At 42.4% G+C, this 14,109-nt stretch overlaps 1 protein-coding gene across 6 annotated transcripts in view; it reads left to right on the top strand.

The window, feature by feature from the left end:
- STX8 (syntaxin 8) overlaps positions 1–14,109 on the top strand; it is a 330,836-nt gene that overhangs the window by 15,612 nt on the left and 301,115 nt on the right. For all 6 annotated transcript variants that reach the window (XR_002517971.1, XR_002517972.1, XM_017950346.2 and 3 more), the window contains exon 3: positions 3,561–3,655. Coding sequence is in view for 4 of the 6 variants with exons in the window: in XM_017950346.2 (XP_017805835.1) it covers positions 3,561–3,655 (95 nt within the window). In the remaining 2 variants the exon portion in view is untranslated. The remainder of the gene's footprint in view (positions 1–3,560; positions 3,656–14,109) is intronic.

Below are 14,109 nucleotides of genomic sequence, written 5' to 3'. Positions count from 1 at the left end.
ATAATTTTGTAAAACTTCATTATAAAAAAAACCGACAACTGTGCTGTGCCTTAATTACCACCTCTTCTGCAATAAAAGAATTCCAAATGGGATTTCAAATAGACATGTATGTTTATAGATTTAAATTGGGGAAAAACTTAACATTTTTACAATATTGAGCGTTTCCTTTTGTTTCTTTCAGCAGTATTTATTGCACAGTTACTATGTGCCAGGCACTGTGCTAGATATTTTTTAGATTTTATTGGTATTGTTAATGAAGTTTTAAAATAGCAATTTAGTCAGGTGCAGTGGCTCACGCCTGTAATCCCAGCACTTTGGGAGGCCGAGGCGGGCAGATCACAAAGTCAGGAGATCATGTCCATCCTGGCTAACATGGTGAAACCCCGTCTCTACTAAAACTACAAAAAAATCAGCCGGGCATGGTGGCGGGTGTCTGTAGTCCCAGCTGCTCTACCCGGGAGGCTGAGTCAGGAGAATGGTGTGAACCCGGGAGGTGGAGCTTGCAGTGAGCCGAGATCACGCCACTGCACTCCAGCCTGGGCGACAGAATGAGACTCCATCTCAAAAAAATAAAAATAAAAATAAAATAAAATAACAATTAAAAAAACTCTTCCTAGGTATTACTTAAACTTAGGAATGCCCTTGATATTTTTTCACTTCTTTATGACTAATGACCATACTGAATTCCTCTACTATTTCGGTTTTTTTTTTTTTTTTTTTGAGATAGAGTCTTGCTCTGTTGCCCAGGCTGGAGTGCAATGGCGTGATCTCAGCTCACTACAACGTCCGCCTCCCGGGTTCAAGCGAGTCTCCTGCTTCAGTCTCCCGAGTAGCTGGGACTACAGGCGCCTACCACCACGCTCAGCTAATTTTTGTATTTTTAGTAGAGACGGGGTTTCACCATGTTGGCCAGGCTGGTTTCGAAATCCAGACCTCGCGATCCTCCCACCTCGGCCTCCCAAGAGCTGTGATCACAGGTGTGAGCCACCGCACCTGGCCTCCACTGTTTTTAATAGTCTTTCAGCCCAGCCTCTACTGTTTTTAATAATCTTTCAGTCTGGGCACGGTGGCTCATGCCTGTAATCCTAGCACTTTGGGAGGCCGAGGTGGGTGGATCACCTGAGGTCAGGAGTTCTAGACCAGCCTGACCAATATGGTGAAACTCCGTCTCTACTAAAAATACAAAAATTAGCTGGGCATGGTGGCAGGCGCCTGTAGTCCCAGCTACTCAGGAGACTGAGGCAGGAAACTCGCTTGAACCCAGGAGGCGGAGGTTGCAGTGAGCTGAGATCACGCCATTGCATTCCAGCCTAGGCAACAAAGCAAGACTCTGTCTCAAAAAAAAAAAAAAATAATAATAGTAATAATCTTTCAGTTGATTCTCTTAACTTTTCTAAGTAGACTATTATCAATCTGCAAATAATAATAATCTCATCTTCCCTTGTCGTCCTTATATTTTTCATATTGTATTGGTTAGAACTTCTAGAGCAAAACTAAATAATATTGCAGTTAAGGCAATAGTGTTCTATTCTTAGTTTTTCTTTCTTTTTGTGTGTGTGTTTCTTTTGTTTATCATTTCCCCTATACTGTACTAATCATATGTTTATTCTGTTTTTAATCATTAACACCATGAGCTTTATTGCTAGATTTTTCTAACATCAAACTGTTCTTAAATTACTAGAATAATTTCTACTTGTTGATGGTATATGGTCCTTTTTAATGTAATTCTGAATTTGCTAATTTTTTTTTTTTTGAGACAGTCTCGCTGTGTCGCCCAGACTGGAGTACAGTGGCGCAATCTCGGCTCACTGCAAGCTCCGCCTCCTGGGTTTACACCATTCTCCTGCCTCAGCCTCCCTAGTAGCCGGGACTACAGGCGCCCGCCTCCTCGCCTGGCTAGTTTTTTTTTTTTTGTATTTTTTAGTAGAGACGGGGTTTCACCGTGTTAGCCAGGATGGTCTTGATCTCCTGACCTCATGATCCGCCCGTCTCGGCCTCCCAAAGTGCTGGGATTACAGGCTTGAGCCACCGTGCCCGGCCAGCTAATATTTTTGAAAAGATTTTTACATTTATAATTCCTAAGTAAGACTGACATGTGGTTGTCTTTGTCGTGCTTGTTACCAAGGTTATGGTAGCTTAAAATGTGAATTAGGCTTTCCATCTTTTTTTGTGCTCTAGAAACTGTCTTTAATTATGATAATGACACTTTTTTCCTGATTACAAAAATGATCATTTTCTTATAAAATGTTAGAAAATCCCACTACTTAGATAGAACCATGGTGCTTTCATGTATTTGTATTTAGTTCCTAGGTTGTTTTTTCGCTGTTTGGGTGATATTTTATTTTATGACTTGATTTTTTTTTTCCTTTTCATAAGTTGTGATGGATATCTTTCTATGTGAACAAATTGAGATTTGAGCCATAATTTTTAATGGCTACATACTGTGTCTTTTATCTCCCGAATGCTTTTGGTTTTTGATTTTGTGGGTTCCTCTTCGTAGGCCTGGTGTGTGGGGGGCTTTTTTGTTTGCTTCTTTTGCCCCTTTCTCTTTGAGTGTAGAGAGATCTGTTTTCCTTGGTGTTTCCCTACAACGTTGTAGGTGGTTCTTCGTTGGTTCCCAGGAGCATGGGGATAGTTCAGGTTTGACTTTTCTTGGCTGCTGGTGCCTTGGAGGTCTGCTGGATGTGTGCAGTCTGGGCCAGCCTCTGGCACACTGGCTGGTTTTCCTTGGTGTGATTCTGCAAATCCAAGGAGGGAGTCCACTTGAGTTATATAATTGCTGCTTTTGACAAGGTAGCAAAGGAAACCTGTGGTATTCTGTCTTTTTAACATGTCTCTGATTTCATTCGTGGGTGAATATGTTTTAACTGACACAGGCGGTTTTTTCATGTTTCCAAATTCCTGAGAGACCTCTTCTCGCCCTCTTCTCCATCCTTTAATGTAACAGGTTAGAGTCACAGACACAAATTTCCTCTGGGATGATTGGAGAAAATTCACATACTCCTGGGAAAAGAGTCATGTGTGGTTAACATTCCTCTTGCATAAAAAGAACACATTGCCGTAAAACGTTTCATTGGGTTGTAAATTTTACCGGTTGTTTAGAGAGCCTGGTGGGGATGGTAATGGGACTTCACGCTTTGTCATTTGAAGCCTGATTGAGAGAACTGTGGGTTTTTGCTCTGGAATGAAGACTTGGGGAACACAATTTCCTGCATAGTTCCAAGGCAGATACATAGGATCAATGGGTAGAAGCTCAGGCCACAGGATTCAGCTGATGGTGAGAGCTCACTGACAGTTTCTAGTCAGTATCGGTGTTCCAGTCTGGCTTGGCTCAACACTTGGCCAGGATGTGGAGCGGGTACGAGCTGTAAGTGGGCAGCTGGGCCAGGGCACCACTGAGCCTCCTTCCAGCCCCGAGTTTGTCGTGAGGGGCTGAGTATCTGTCTCTTCCAGCCCTGGCTTGGTTGAATCATAGCCTGTGAAGTAGTGTTTATGTGATGTAATTTCGTGGATTCTGCACTGTGGACTAGAATACTTAGGATGTGTTCTTTTCTTTTCAGCTTACCGTGACAATCAGAGCTTTGTTGCAGAACCTGAAGGAAAAGATCGCCCTTTTGAAGGACTTATTGCTAAGAGCTGTGGCAACACATCAGATGTATCCATGTAAACATTTCCACCTCTTTTCTAGAGTGGGAGGAAAAGCAGTCGTATTTTAAGAAAGGAAGGAATCTGGGCCACCCAGATTTTCCCACAGCTTGAGGAAGACCTGGTTTCCAAAATATTGCCTGTAATCTTGATTTCTATTTTCAGTGTCTGTTACATGTTTTACAGTGAATATGCTGGCAAAGCAAGACCTACCGAGAAAATTAACTTACTTGGGTGTAACCTGTACAGTTCAGGGAGCTAATGCTTTCCATCAGTGCTGTATTTACGGAGCCCCGCACTGCTCCCTGTCTAGACCGCCTTGACCGTAGCTGGCTACTGCTCCAACAGGAAAACTTCCATGATCATCCTAAGCTGTGATTCTGCTTCTGGAAGTTTCCAGAGTTTTTAGTGATCATTTATTTTCGGAGAGGCCAATACCAGTAGAAACCATACATCTCTCCCTTCCCCACCTACCCCGGTGTTTATGTAGATGATTGAGATATGGCTTGTTTGCCTTATTTTTCCTCCAGAGGCACAGACACTGCCTCTAGTATGGGAGTTTGAGGGGAAGGGGTGGGGTGGGACTTCCTTGAAGCAAGTTATGCCATCATCTTAACCTCCTACCAAGTGGTACAATATATATATATATTTTTTTAGAAATTCATAATCTGGGCCAGGTGCAGTGGTTCACGCCTATAATCCCAGCACTTTGGGAGGCCGAGCACTTGAGGCCAGGAGTTCGAGACCAGCCTCGTCAGCATGGTGAACCCCATCTCTACTGAAAATATAAAAATTAGCTGGGCATGGTGGCACACACCTGTACTCCCAGCTACTCGGGAGGTTGAGGCAGGAGAATCACTTGAACCTGGGAGGCGGAGATTGCAGTGAGCCGAGATCATGCCACGGCACTCCAGCTTGGCCAACAGAGTGTGACCCTATCTCAAAACATAAAAAAAAGAGAAATTCATAATCTGATCAATTTAGGAATATATACATGACTTGTTACCTATACTAACCCTTTACACCCGAGTGTATATTGGTTTGAAAACTTACCTCAAACTGGTCTTCTCTCATCATTTCTCTAAATTGTCAGTAGTTCATGCCAAAGACCCAATTTTTCATATTTCAGGGAGTGGATACTTCCAGGTTTTAAATATATGGAAATACGGGAATACAACTTTTTAGATAAAACAATGGAAAGTGTTCTAAAAATTATTTTCCCCCATTGTTACCCCTTTATATCACTAGGAAAATTGGCTTAGTCGCTTGATTTTCTAGATATTCAATTATTGATCCACTAAGGTTTAAAATAAGAGTTTAATTTCAAACAATTAGGGCCTTATTTTTAACACAATTGGAATATTCTGAGATACTTCACCTTCCATGTCGTGTAATTTGTTATGGCACAGTTGGTCTATCATATAAAGGGTTTTTATTTTACCCAAATCAACAAGTCCTAATATACAGACCTCACTGCACCATTGTGCCCAGCTAATTTTTTTTTTTTTTTTTGAGAGGGAGTCTCACTCTGTTGCCCAGGCAGGAGTGCAGTGGTGCAATCTCGGCTCACTGCAAGCTCTGCATCCCAGATTCACGCCATTCTCCTGCTTCAGCCTCCCGAGTAGCTGGGACTACAGGTGCCCGCCACCAGGCCTGGCTAATTTTTTTGTATTTTTAGTAGAGACAGGGTTTCACCGTGTTAGCCAGGGTGGTCTCGATCTGCTGACCTCATGATCTGCCCGTCTCAGCCTCCCAAAGTGCTGGGATTACAGGTGTGAGCCACCATGCCTGGTCTAATTTTTGTATTTTTAGTAGTTTCAAATGGGCAGTTCTATTTCCTCTGCTTTCAGTACTAAGCACTGGGAAGTCTACACATGGCAAGGTGTGTGAATTCATGTTAGTGTTACCTAAAGCATATATATTAGAAAGGTAACTACATATTGTTACATGATATCATATGCATTTGCTTCCATTTAGAAAACATTATTAGTCACCTTGTTTATGTGCTAAACCTACTACAAGAAAAATATACAAATTAAGAGCTTTTTCTTTTTTCTATTAGTAATAATTGCTGCTAGTTATTACAGAGTACTAAGCATACCACAGTTATAATTGACTCTGTTCTCCTAAATGCTTACAGTCTGATCATCTGTTGAAATCTCACAGGTTTTTGGTTTTGTGGTCATCTCAGAATTACTTCCCAAATTATTGAATTAAGGAGTAAGCATCAAAAACACTGAACAAAAGTTATTTAAAACATTACAAAAATATTTAGGGGCCTTACTGTGGATAATTTAGAATTTACTAGGAGATATAAAAAATTCAACTGGAATACAACAACTTTCTTTAAAAGTCTATTTATTTTTTCAAATAATTGATCTATTTCTACTGTAACAACTGCAGCCAATACTAGGGTTGGCATTTAACTAATCCACCCCATGAGGGCGCTCATAAACCTGTGTATTTTTAGGGAGGCCACCTTTTTTTTTTTTTTTTTTTTTGAGATGGAGTCTCACTGTCGCGCAGACTGGAGTACAGTGGCACAATCTCAGCTCACCGCAACCTTCACCTCCCGAGTTCAAGCGATTTTCCTGCCTCAACCTCCTGAGTAGCTGGAATTACAGGTGCGTGCCACTGCACTCAGCTAATTTTTGTATTTTGAGTAGAGACAGGGTTTCACTGTGTTGGCCAGGCTGGTCTTGAACTCCTGACCTCAGGTGATCTGCCCGCCTCAGCCTCCCAAAGTGCTGGGATTACAGGCGTGAGCTACCGCGCCTGGCCACAGAGGCCACTTTTGATGTAAGGGAAAAGAGGTAGTGTATATATTATGAAGGCTTCTTTTTAATTCTCCTTCTGTTCCTCCCATCTTGCCTTCCCCTAACCTCCATCTTCTTCTCAAACGTTTAAAATAATTCTCTGGCAGTTATCCTCCAGATTTAAGATAGATAGCAATCTGTGAGTCCTAATAATCTCATATTATTAGATTTTTTTGGTGTTTCCTTCTCTTCCTTACAAAAATAAATACTGAGGCCAAGTTAAACTTCGCACCGAAAGTCACTGATGAAGTTGGAGAGATAACCCAGAATTCCAGCAGAGGAGGTTTTTTTTGTTTGTTTTGGTTTTTTTTTTTTATAGACAGAGTCTCGCTCTGTCACCCCGGCTAGAGTTCAGCGGCGCAATCTCGGCTCACTGCAAACCCTGCTTCCCGAGTTCAAGTGATTCTCCTGCCTCAACCTCCCGAGCAGCTGGGATTACAGGCATGTGCCACCATGCTCGGCTAATTTTTGTATTTTTAGTAGAGATGGGGTTTCACCATGTGGTCCAGGCTGGTCTCGAACTCCTGACCTCGTGATCCACCCACCTCGGCCTCCCAAAGTGCTGAGATTACAGGTGTGAGCCACCGTGCCCAGCTCCAGCAGAGGCATTTTCTACACTGAGGAGAGGATTCTTGGAGAGCTTTAGTCATTACCCAGGACCCCACAACTAGGAAATGGAAGAACCAGGTTCAAACACAGGGCTGGGTGGCCCCAACGTGAATTGTTTAAAAGCTGAATTATACTTGAGTAGAAATAATACAGTCAGCTGTCGCCTGGCATGTCTTCAACTCGAATTCTCTATTAATTGTTGTGTTGCTGGACTGCCAAGACAAATCTTGTTTATAACACAAATCTTCAAGAACCTTCTTAACTATCAGAAGATTAGACAGTGTTCACTGTGGTTTATTAGGTATACTTTATGATGTTGAGAAAAATGTTTGTTCATAAATCACCAATGGAGTGACTTTTTAATCCTTTTTTTGAGGCATAATGAATGTTTGGTGACTTTTTTAATGTGAATATTTGAACACCACGTTTCCTTACTGTGCTGGGTAGTTGAGAGTTTATGATCCTTAATAAATTTATGCCTTTCTACATTTGTGAACGTGTCCAAAGAACACTAGGAGTTGCCAGAAAGATAAGTCCTATGCAAATGCTTTCTAAACATTGAAATTCATGGAATTAAGGCATGGGATGTTATGCTCTCTCCTGAAAAAGTATTTTTTCTCCTGGCAGGACTAAAAGTCAAGTTAAAATGGAAGTTCTGTGCTTTTGAATCCGTTAGTATGCAATTAATAATCCGAAGTCTTGCAGTCAGAGAGTTTAAATTCTGAAAGGCCTTAACATCTGTTCACAGTGCTCTTTGAGACAGGAACTGTAATTGCCTCACCAGCTGAGAAGAGGTGTATGCTATGAGAGGCCGCATGTGACATTCCAGATAGTACTAAAGAGACTTAGTACCATCTTCTTAGAGTAGGCTTCACATGAAACTTATCCTTTTGTCGGCATTTCAAAGGAGGCTGCACCTTTACTTATTTTAAAGAGAATAAAGAAAATCTCTTTACAAAGGGGTTTGATGTCAAAAAGTACTTTGGTGTCTTAGGAGAAGGCCTTTGGAAATAATTTTTTAAAATCTATAAAAAATAGGTAAGTAGGGCCGGGCGCGGTGGCTCACGCCTGTAATCCCAGCACTTTGGGAGGCCGAGGCGGGCGAATCATGGGGTCAGGAGATGGAGACCGTCCTGGCTAACGCAGTGAAACCCTGTGTCTACTAAAAATACAAAAATTAGCCGGGCATGGTGGTGGGAACCTGTAGTCCCAGCTACTCGGGAGGCTGAGGCAGGAGAATGGCGTGAACCTGGGAGGCAGAGGTTGTAGTAAGCCAAGGTCGAGCCACTGCAATCCAGTCTGGGTGACAGAGCGAGACTCCATCTCAAAAAAAAAAAAAAGATAGGTAAGTAGATAGATAGGTGCATAGACAGATGTGGTGATTACTATGTGACAAACCCCAATGGATGTGGTTGTGGAGAGGCTGACTGAACAGATTTTTTTTTTTTTTTTTTTTTTTTTGAGACAGAGTCTCGCCTGTCAGCCCAGGCTGGAGTGCAGTGGCCTGATCTCAGCTCACTGCAAGCCCGCCCCGGCTTTACGCCATTCTCCTGCCTCAGCGCCTCTCCTGAGTAGCTGGGACTACAGCCCGCCACCTCGCCCAGCTAGTTTTTGTATTTTTTGCAGTAGACGGGGTTTCACTGGATTAGCCAGATGATCTCGATCTCCTGACCTTGTGATCCGCCCGTCTCGGCCTCCCAAAGTGCTGGGATTACAGGATTGAGCCACCGCGCCCGGCCGACTGAACAGATTTTACAGGTATCCCCTGGTAGCTCCAGTGGAGGCAGACTGGCTCTCAAACTCTGTGCCTGTCCATCGGTTTACACTGATACTTGGTAACGTGAGAAAAATAAGGAGAAGATAGTGTTTATGTAGTGGAAGTTTTCTGATATATAAGAACTTTTTTCTGACTTAAGACAGGATCTCACTGTGTTGCCTAGGATGGAGGGCAGTGGCAAAATCCTAGCTCACCGCAGCCTCAAACCCCTGGCCTCAAGTGATCCTCCTGCCTCAGCCTCCCAAGTGGCTAGGACTCCAGGTGTCTGTCACCATGCCCAGCTAATTTTTGGTAGAGATGGGGTCTTGCCATTTGCCCAGGCTGGTCTCGAACTTCTAGCCTCAAGCGATCCTCCGCCTCGGCCTGCAAAATGTTGGGATTACTGGTGTGAGCCACCATGCCAAGTCTGTTTTCTGATTTATACAGAACTGTTACATGGTTCTTTCTAGTTTTTGGTGTTAAAATCTCCTTGCTTTTTCACCATGGTAGTAAAAGTAGACCGTTTTATTTCTTGTTTTCTTGAACACCCATACCTGGCAAAATGTATAATTGGTAATTCTATGTAAGTTACACCCCCCCCCCTAGTTTTTTTGGACATATTACTGGTCCATGAAACCTGAATGTCTAGGTGCCATTGGTATAGTGGGAACAACATTGGCTTTGAAAGCAGACAGATCTGAGATCGAAGACCAGCTCTGCCACTTACCAAGGCCAAACAGCAATTTAGCCTTTCTGGACCTTAGTTTCATTATCTGTAATGTAGGAATCATCATGCTTTGCCAGGTTATTGTGCAAGCTGAAGAAAATCTTTTTAAAGCCCTTCACAGGACTAGCCCCCATAAGGGTGGGTGGTGAATAAAAGGTGGTTACCAACACTTACCCCTGGGGAAGTTACCTAACCTCTTTGTGCCTCATTTGTGGAATGGGATGCTAGAAGTCCACCTGCCATAAAGGCTTGTTGTGTAAGGATGAGATGATATGCATACAGGGTGCTTCACATATACTGAGTCCTCCTTGAGGATTAGCTGCTACTGATTATTTTATCATTATTGTAAATATTTCAGCTACCGTTGAGAATTTACAGGTCGTCCTTTCTTTATGGAGTCTTTAATCATGCATGGTGGTTATATCAAAACACACAAACAATGATGGTATTAAAATAGTACTTGCAAAATGTGATCAGTGCTTTCAGGAAGGTAAGGACTTGGCCTGGTACATCATAAATATTTATTAGAGTTTGTTGACTTAAAAAAAGAAAGCCGGAAAAGTCTTTTGACCTCTAAAACCTTGAACTGTTCCCTTGCAGTTCTTTTTTGGCATGGAGAAGTAATTATCTGCAAACTTCTTCCTTCGCCAGAGCAGCTCTTTCACAAAATAAGGCTTACCTAAATTCTATTTTTTTTTTTTTTTGAGACGGAGTTTCATTCTTGTTGCTCAGTCTGGAGCACAATGGTGCAATCTCAGCTCACCGCAACCACCACCTCCCAGGTTCAAGCGATTCTCCTGCCTCAGCCTCCCAAGTAGCTGGGATTACAGGTGTGCACCACCACGCGTGGCTAATTTTTGTGTTTTGGGTAGAGACGGGGTTTTGCCATGTTGGCCAGGCTGGTCTCAAACTCCTGACCTCAGGTGATTCGCCCACCTCAGCCTCCCAAAGTGCTGGGATTACAGGTGTGAGCCGCCGTGCCCGGCCTAAATTATTAATCCTTATATCAAATATATGAGAAAATCCAGGAGCTGGAGTGGGATTGGGTGTCCTGTGGATCCAGTTGCATATTCACCCTGCTCCATCTGTGGTTCAAATGCTTACCAGGTTACAGCAGAGAAACTGGGCTTATGCATGTTGGTAGTAGGTATTAGTAATATGAAATCAGGATCCAGTTTTATTTACAACCTTACATATCCATGAATTGGCTATAATTACATGTAAAATCAGCATAGCCAAGGACAAAGTACTGTGATCATTAGCTCTTCTCTTCCTTTTCTTTATCTGTCTGTTCTCTTATCTTCTTCCTTGGCTGTTCACCAGGTTGGTGGAAGAGGGAGGGGATTCCCCAGTACTGGCCACTGACTGTGTGCTGTACTTTTTTTTTGTTTTGAGATGGAATCTTTGTTGCCCAGGCTGGAATGCAGTGGCACAATCTTGGCTCACTGCAACCTCTACCTCTTGGGTTTCAGTGATTCTCCTGCCTCAGCCTCCTGTATAGCTGGGACTACAGGTGTGTGCTATTACACCCAGCTAATTTTTGTATTTTTTTAGTAGAGACGGGGTTTCACCCTGGTGTCCAGGCTGGTCTCGAACTCCTGACCTCGTGAACCACCCGTCTCAGCCTTCCAAAGTGCTGGGATTACAGGCGTGGACCACGGCGCTCAGCCTATGTGTCCTACTTTCTGCTTGTCCTTAGCATCACTCAGGCACACTCTTTCCCACTACCCTACTTTACCCAACTGCTACACACCTGTCCACATACATGCTGTATAGATTGTTTCCTGGATGATCCTTTGACCTCTTACTAACAACAACCCTTATATAGCAAGGGTGGTCCATTCATCAATTTATTCTCATTCCATCTCCCTCCTCCGCATCTCCTTATTCTCTGTTCTCTCCATAGATTAAAATAAAATATGAAACAAAGAGTCAGAGTGTTCCTAATTGGATTGTTTTCCAGATTTACAGAGTCCCTGGGAATAGGCTGAATTCATACGCACAGTATTGTTTTTATCAGGATTCTAAGAAGTGGCAAAGTTAAGTCAGCACCTCAAGGTGGAGAAGTCCCCAGAGTGTTTGGTGGAAAAGCCGTGAGCTAGGGTAGAAAGACCTGGGCTCTCACCTGGCATTGCTGTTAACCCAGGCAAGTGACTTAGCCATGCTGGTCCTTAATTTTCTGGTCAGCAAAACAAGAGAATTGGGATTAAGGCCTCTTCTAGCATCAACTGTGTGGGTTTCCGTCCTTTGGTTACTCATCGACAAAACATCATCATCAAGTTTTACTGTTTCTGAAACTGATGTTCTTTGTTTAAATCTGTAACTAGTATCTGCTGATTTTAAAATGAACCTTTATTGTTTTTATTACAAAGCGTATTATACTTTCTACTGATACATTTCTCATTAGTTGTTCCCAGTGACTCCTCTTTCTCTTCCTTATTCTTTTCTGTCTCATCTCATTCTTCATAGTTAAGTGTTGATGGTTGGTAGCTAGTGTCTCAGACTTTTCTAGGCTGGAAATATATGCATATGTAAATAAGAAATTCTTTTGACTATAAAGGGATTGTATTATACATATGGTTCTGAAGCTTGTGTTTTTATTGATTAGCAGATGATAGAGACAAACATTAGGAAACAATATTCAGTGAAACATCAGTCTCCCTTATACCCTTAATCCCTAGTTGTCTTTCCTTAGAGGCAATGTTTATATATCAGAAATGTTCTGTGTATATATACACACATACACAGATACGATTTTTTTTTTTTTTTTAACAAAGTGGGAGCATACTGTTCCCTGTTTAGCTCTTTGCTGCTGCTGTTGTTTTTCCTCTTTTGGTTTAATGTTATATTTTGTAGATTACTCCATGTCAAATAATTCATGTAAACACTTAGTAAGTGCTCAAAAATGTTAATTATCATTATCAGCCCCCTAAGCAGCTTTTCTATTCTTGGTTTAAGGCTACAAAACATTCCATTGTACAGATACACTATTTACTTACTGATATTTCCAGTGTGGCTATTATAAATAATAGTTCAGTGGACATCCTTGCTTCTAAGTCCTTGTATGACTGTATCTGCAGGAGAAATGTCTGTTGAAAGACTGTACCTTTTACATTTTGTTAGGTATTTAGAAGGCAGTTTAGCAGTTGGTTGAACCTGTTTGCATTACTATCAAGAATGTATGAGGCGGCCGCGTGTGGTGGCTCCTGCCTGTAATCCCAGCACTTTGGGAGGCTGCGGTGGGTGGATCACTTGAGGTCAGGAGTTCGAGACCAGCCTGGACAACATGGGGAAATTCCATCTCTACTGAAAATACAAAAATTAGCTGGGCGTGGTGGCGTGTGCATGTAATCCCAGCTACTTGGGAGGCTGAGGCAGGAGAATCGCTTAAACTCCAGAGCTGGAGGTTGTGGTGAGCCAAGATCATGCCATTGCACTCCAGACTGGGTGACAGGGAGACACTGTCTCAAATAAAAAAAATAAAAAAAAAAAAAAACGGAAAAAAAAAAGAATGTATGAGGTCAGGTGAAGTGGCTCATGCCTGTAATCCCAGCACTTTGGGAGGCTGAGGCGAACGGATCATGAGGTCAAAAGATCGAGACCATCCTGACAAACATGGTGAAACCCCGTCTGTACTAAAAATACAAAAATTAGCTGGGCATGGTAGTGGGAGCCTGTAGTCCCAGCTACTCGGGAGGCTGAGACAGGAGAATCGCTTCAACCCTGGAGGCGGAGGTTGCAGTGAGCCGACATCACGCCACTGCACCACTCCAACCTGGAGACAGAGTGAGAATCCATCTCCAAAAAAAAAAAAAAGTAAACACTTTTGTACTTTTGTAGTTTGCATCAAGAAAGCTAGTATGTAAAACTTTGTACTTAGTCCAAGGGAAGCGGTGCCGGTTGTTGACAGATGCCACTTCCCTTTTTGCTTCATGCGCGCCTCTGCGCACGCGCCGCACTCTCGTCCACCTATTGGTGAATTGTAGGTTTCTTTGCAAAGACTACATTTCCCAGAAGGATGGTTTTTGGTTTTAACCACCACTTATGAATTGTTGTGGAAAAGATGTTAGAGATTATCTAGTGTTAGATATAAAGAGAGAGAGATCCAAAAAGGTGAAATAACTGGTTCAAGAGCATAGATAATGGTAAGAATAGGGCTACAACTCTGCCTTTGGGGCTCCTGGTCTAGCATGTTTGCTAGAATCACACATTAAAATTATTCTCTTTATAATTTTCTTTACAGATCATGCAATGTATTTAAATAGTGAACTGATGGTAACAATTTATAGAGCAAATCTGTTGCATAAAGTAGCACTTTATAAATATTCTAGGTGTGTTAATAGGTATTAACATGGAAGAAAGAGAACAATATAGAGAACTTCTCTCCCCCAGTGCCCCCAGTTTTTTAAACAGAGCATCTTAGGGTATTAATATGTAGGAAAACGTCCTGCAACACTGACACGTATAACTCAAAACCTAAGGAATCACTGAGCCAGGTTGCACCACTGGCAGGAAAAGTCATTTAAATTTGGTCACTGGGACTGGGCATGGTGGCT

Source organism: Papio anubis, chromosome 17, assembly GCF_008728515.1.
Source record: "Papio anubis isolate 15944 chromosome 17, Panubis1.0, whole genome shotgun sequence".
Taxonomy (NCBI): domain Eukaryota; kingdom Metazoa; phylum Chordata; class Mammalia; order Primates; family Cercopithecidae; genus Papio; species Papio anubis.
Note: the sequence above shows the minus strand (reverse complement) of the source record. Positions and strands in the feature narration are given on the sequence as shown.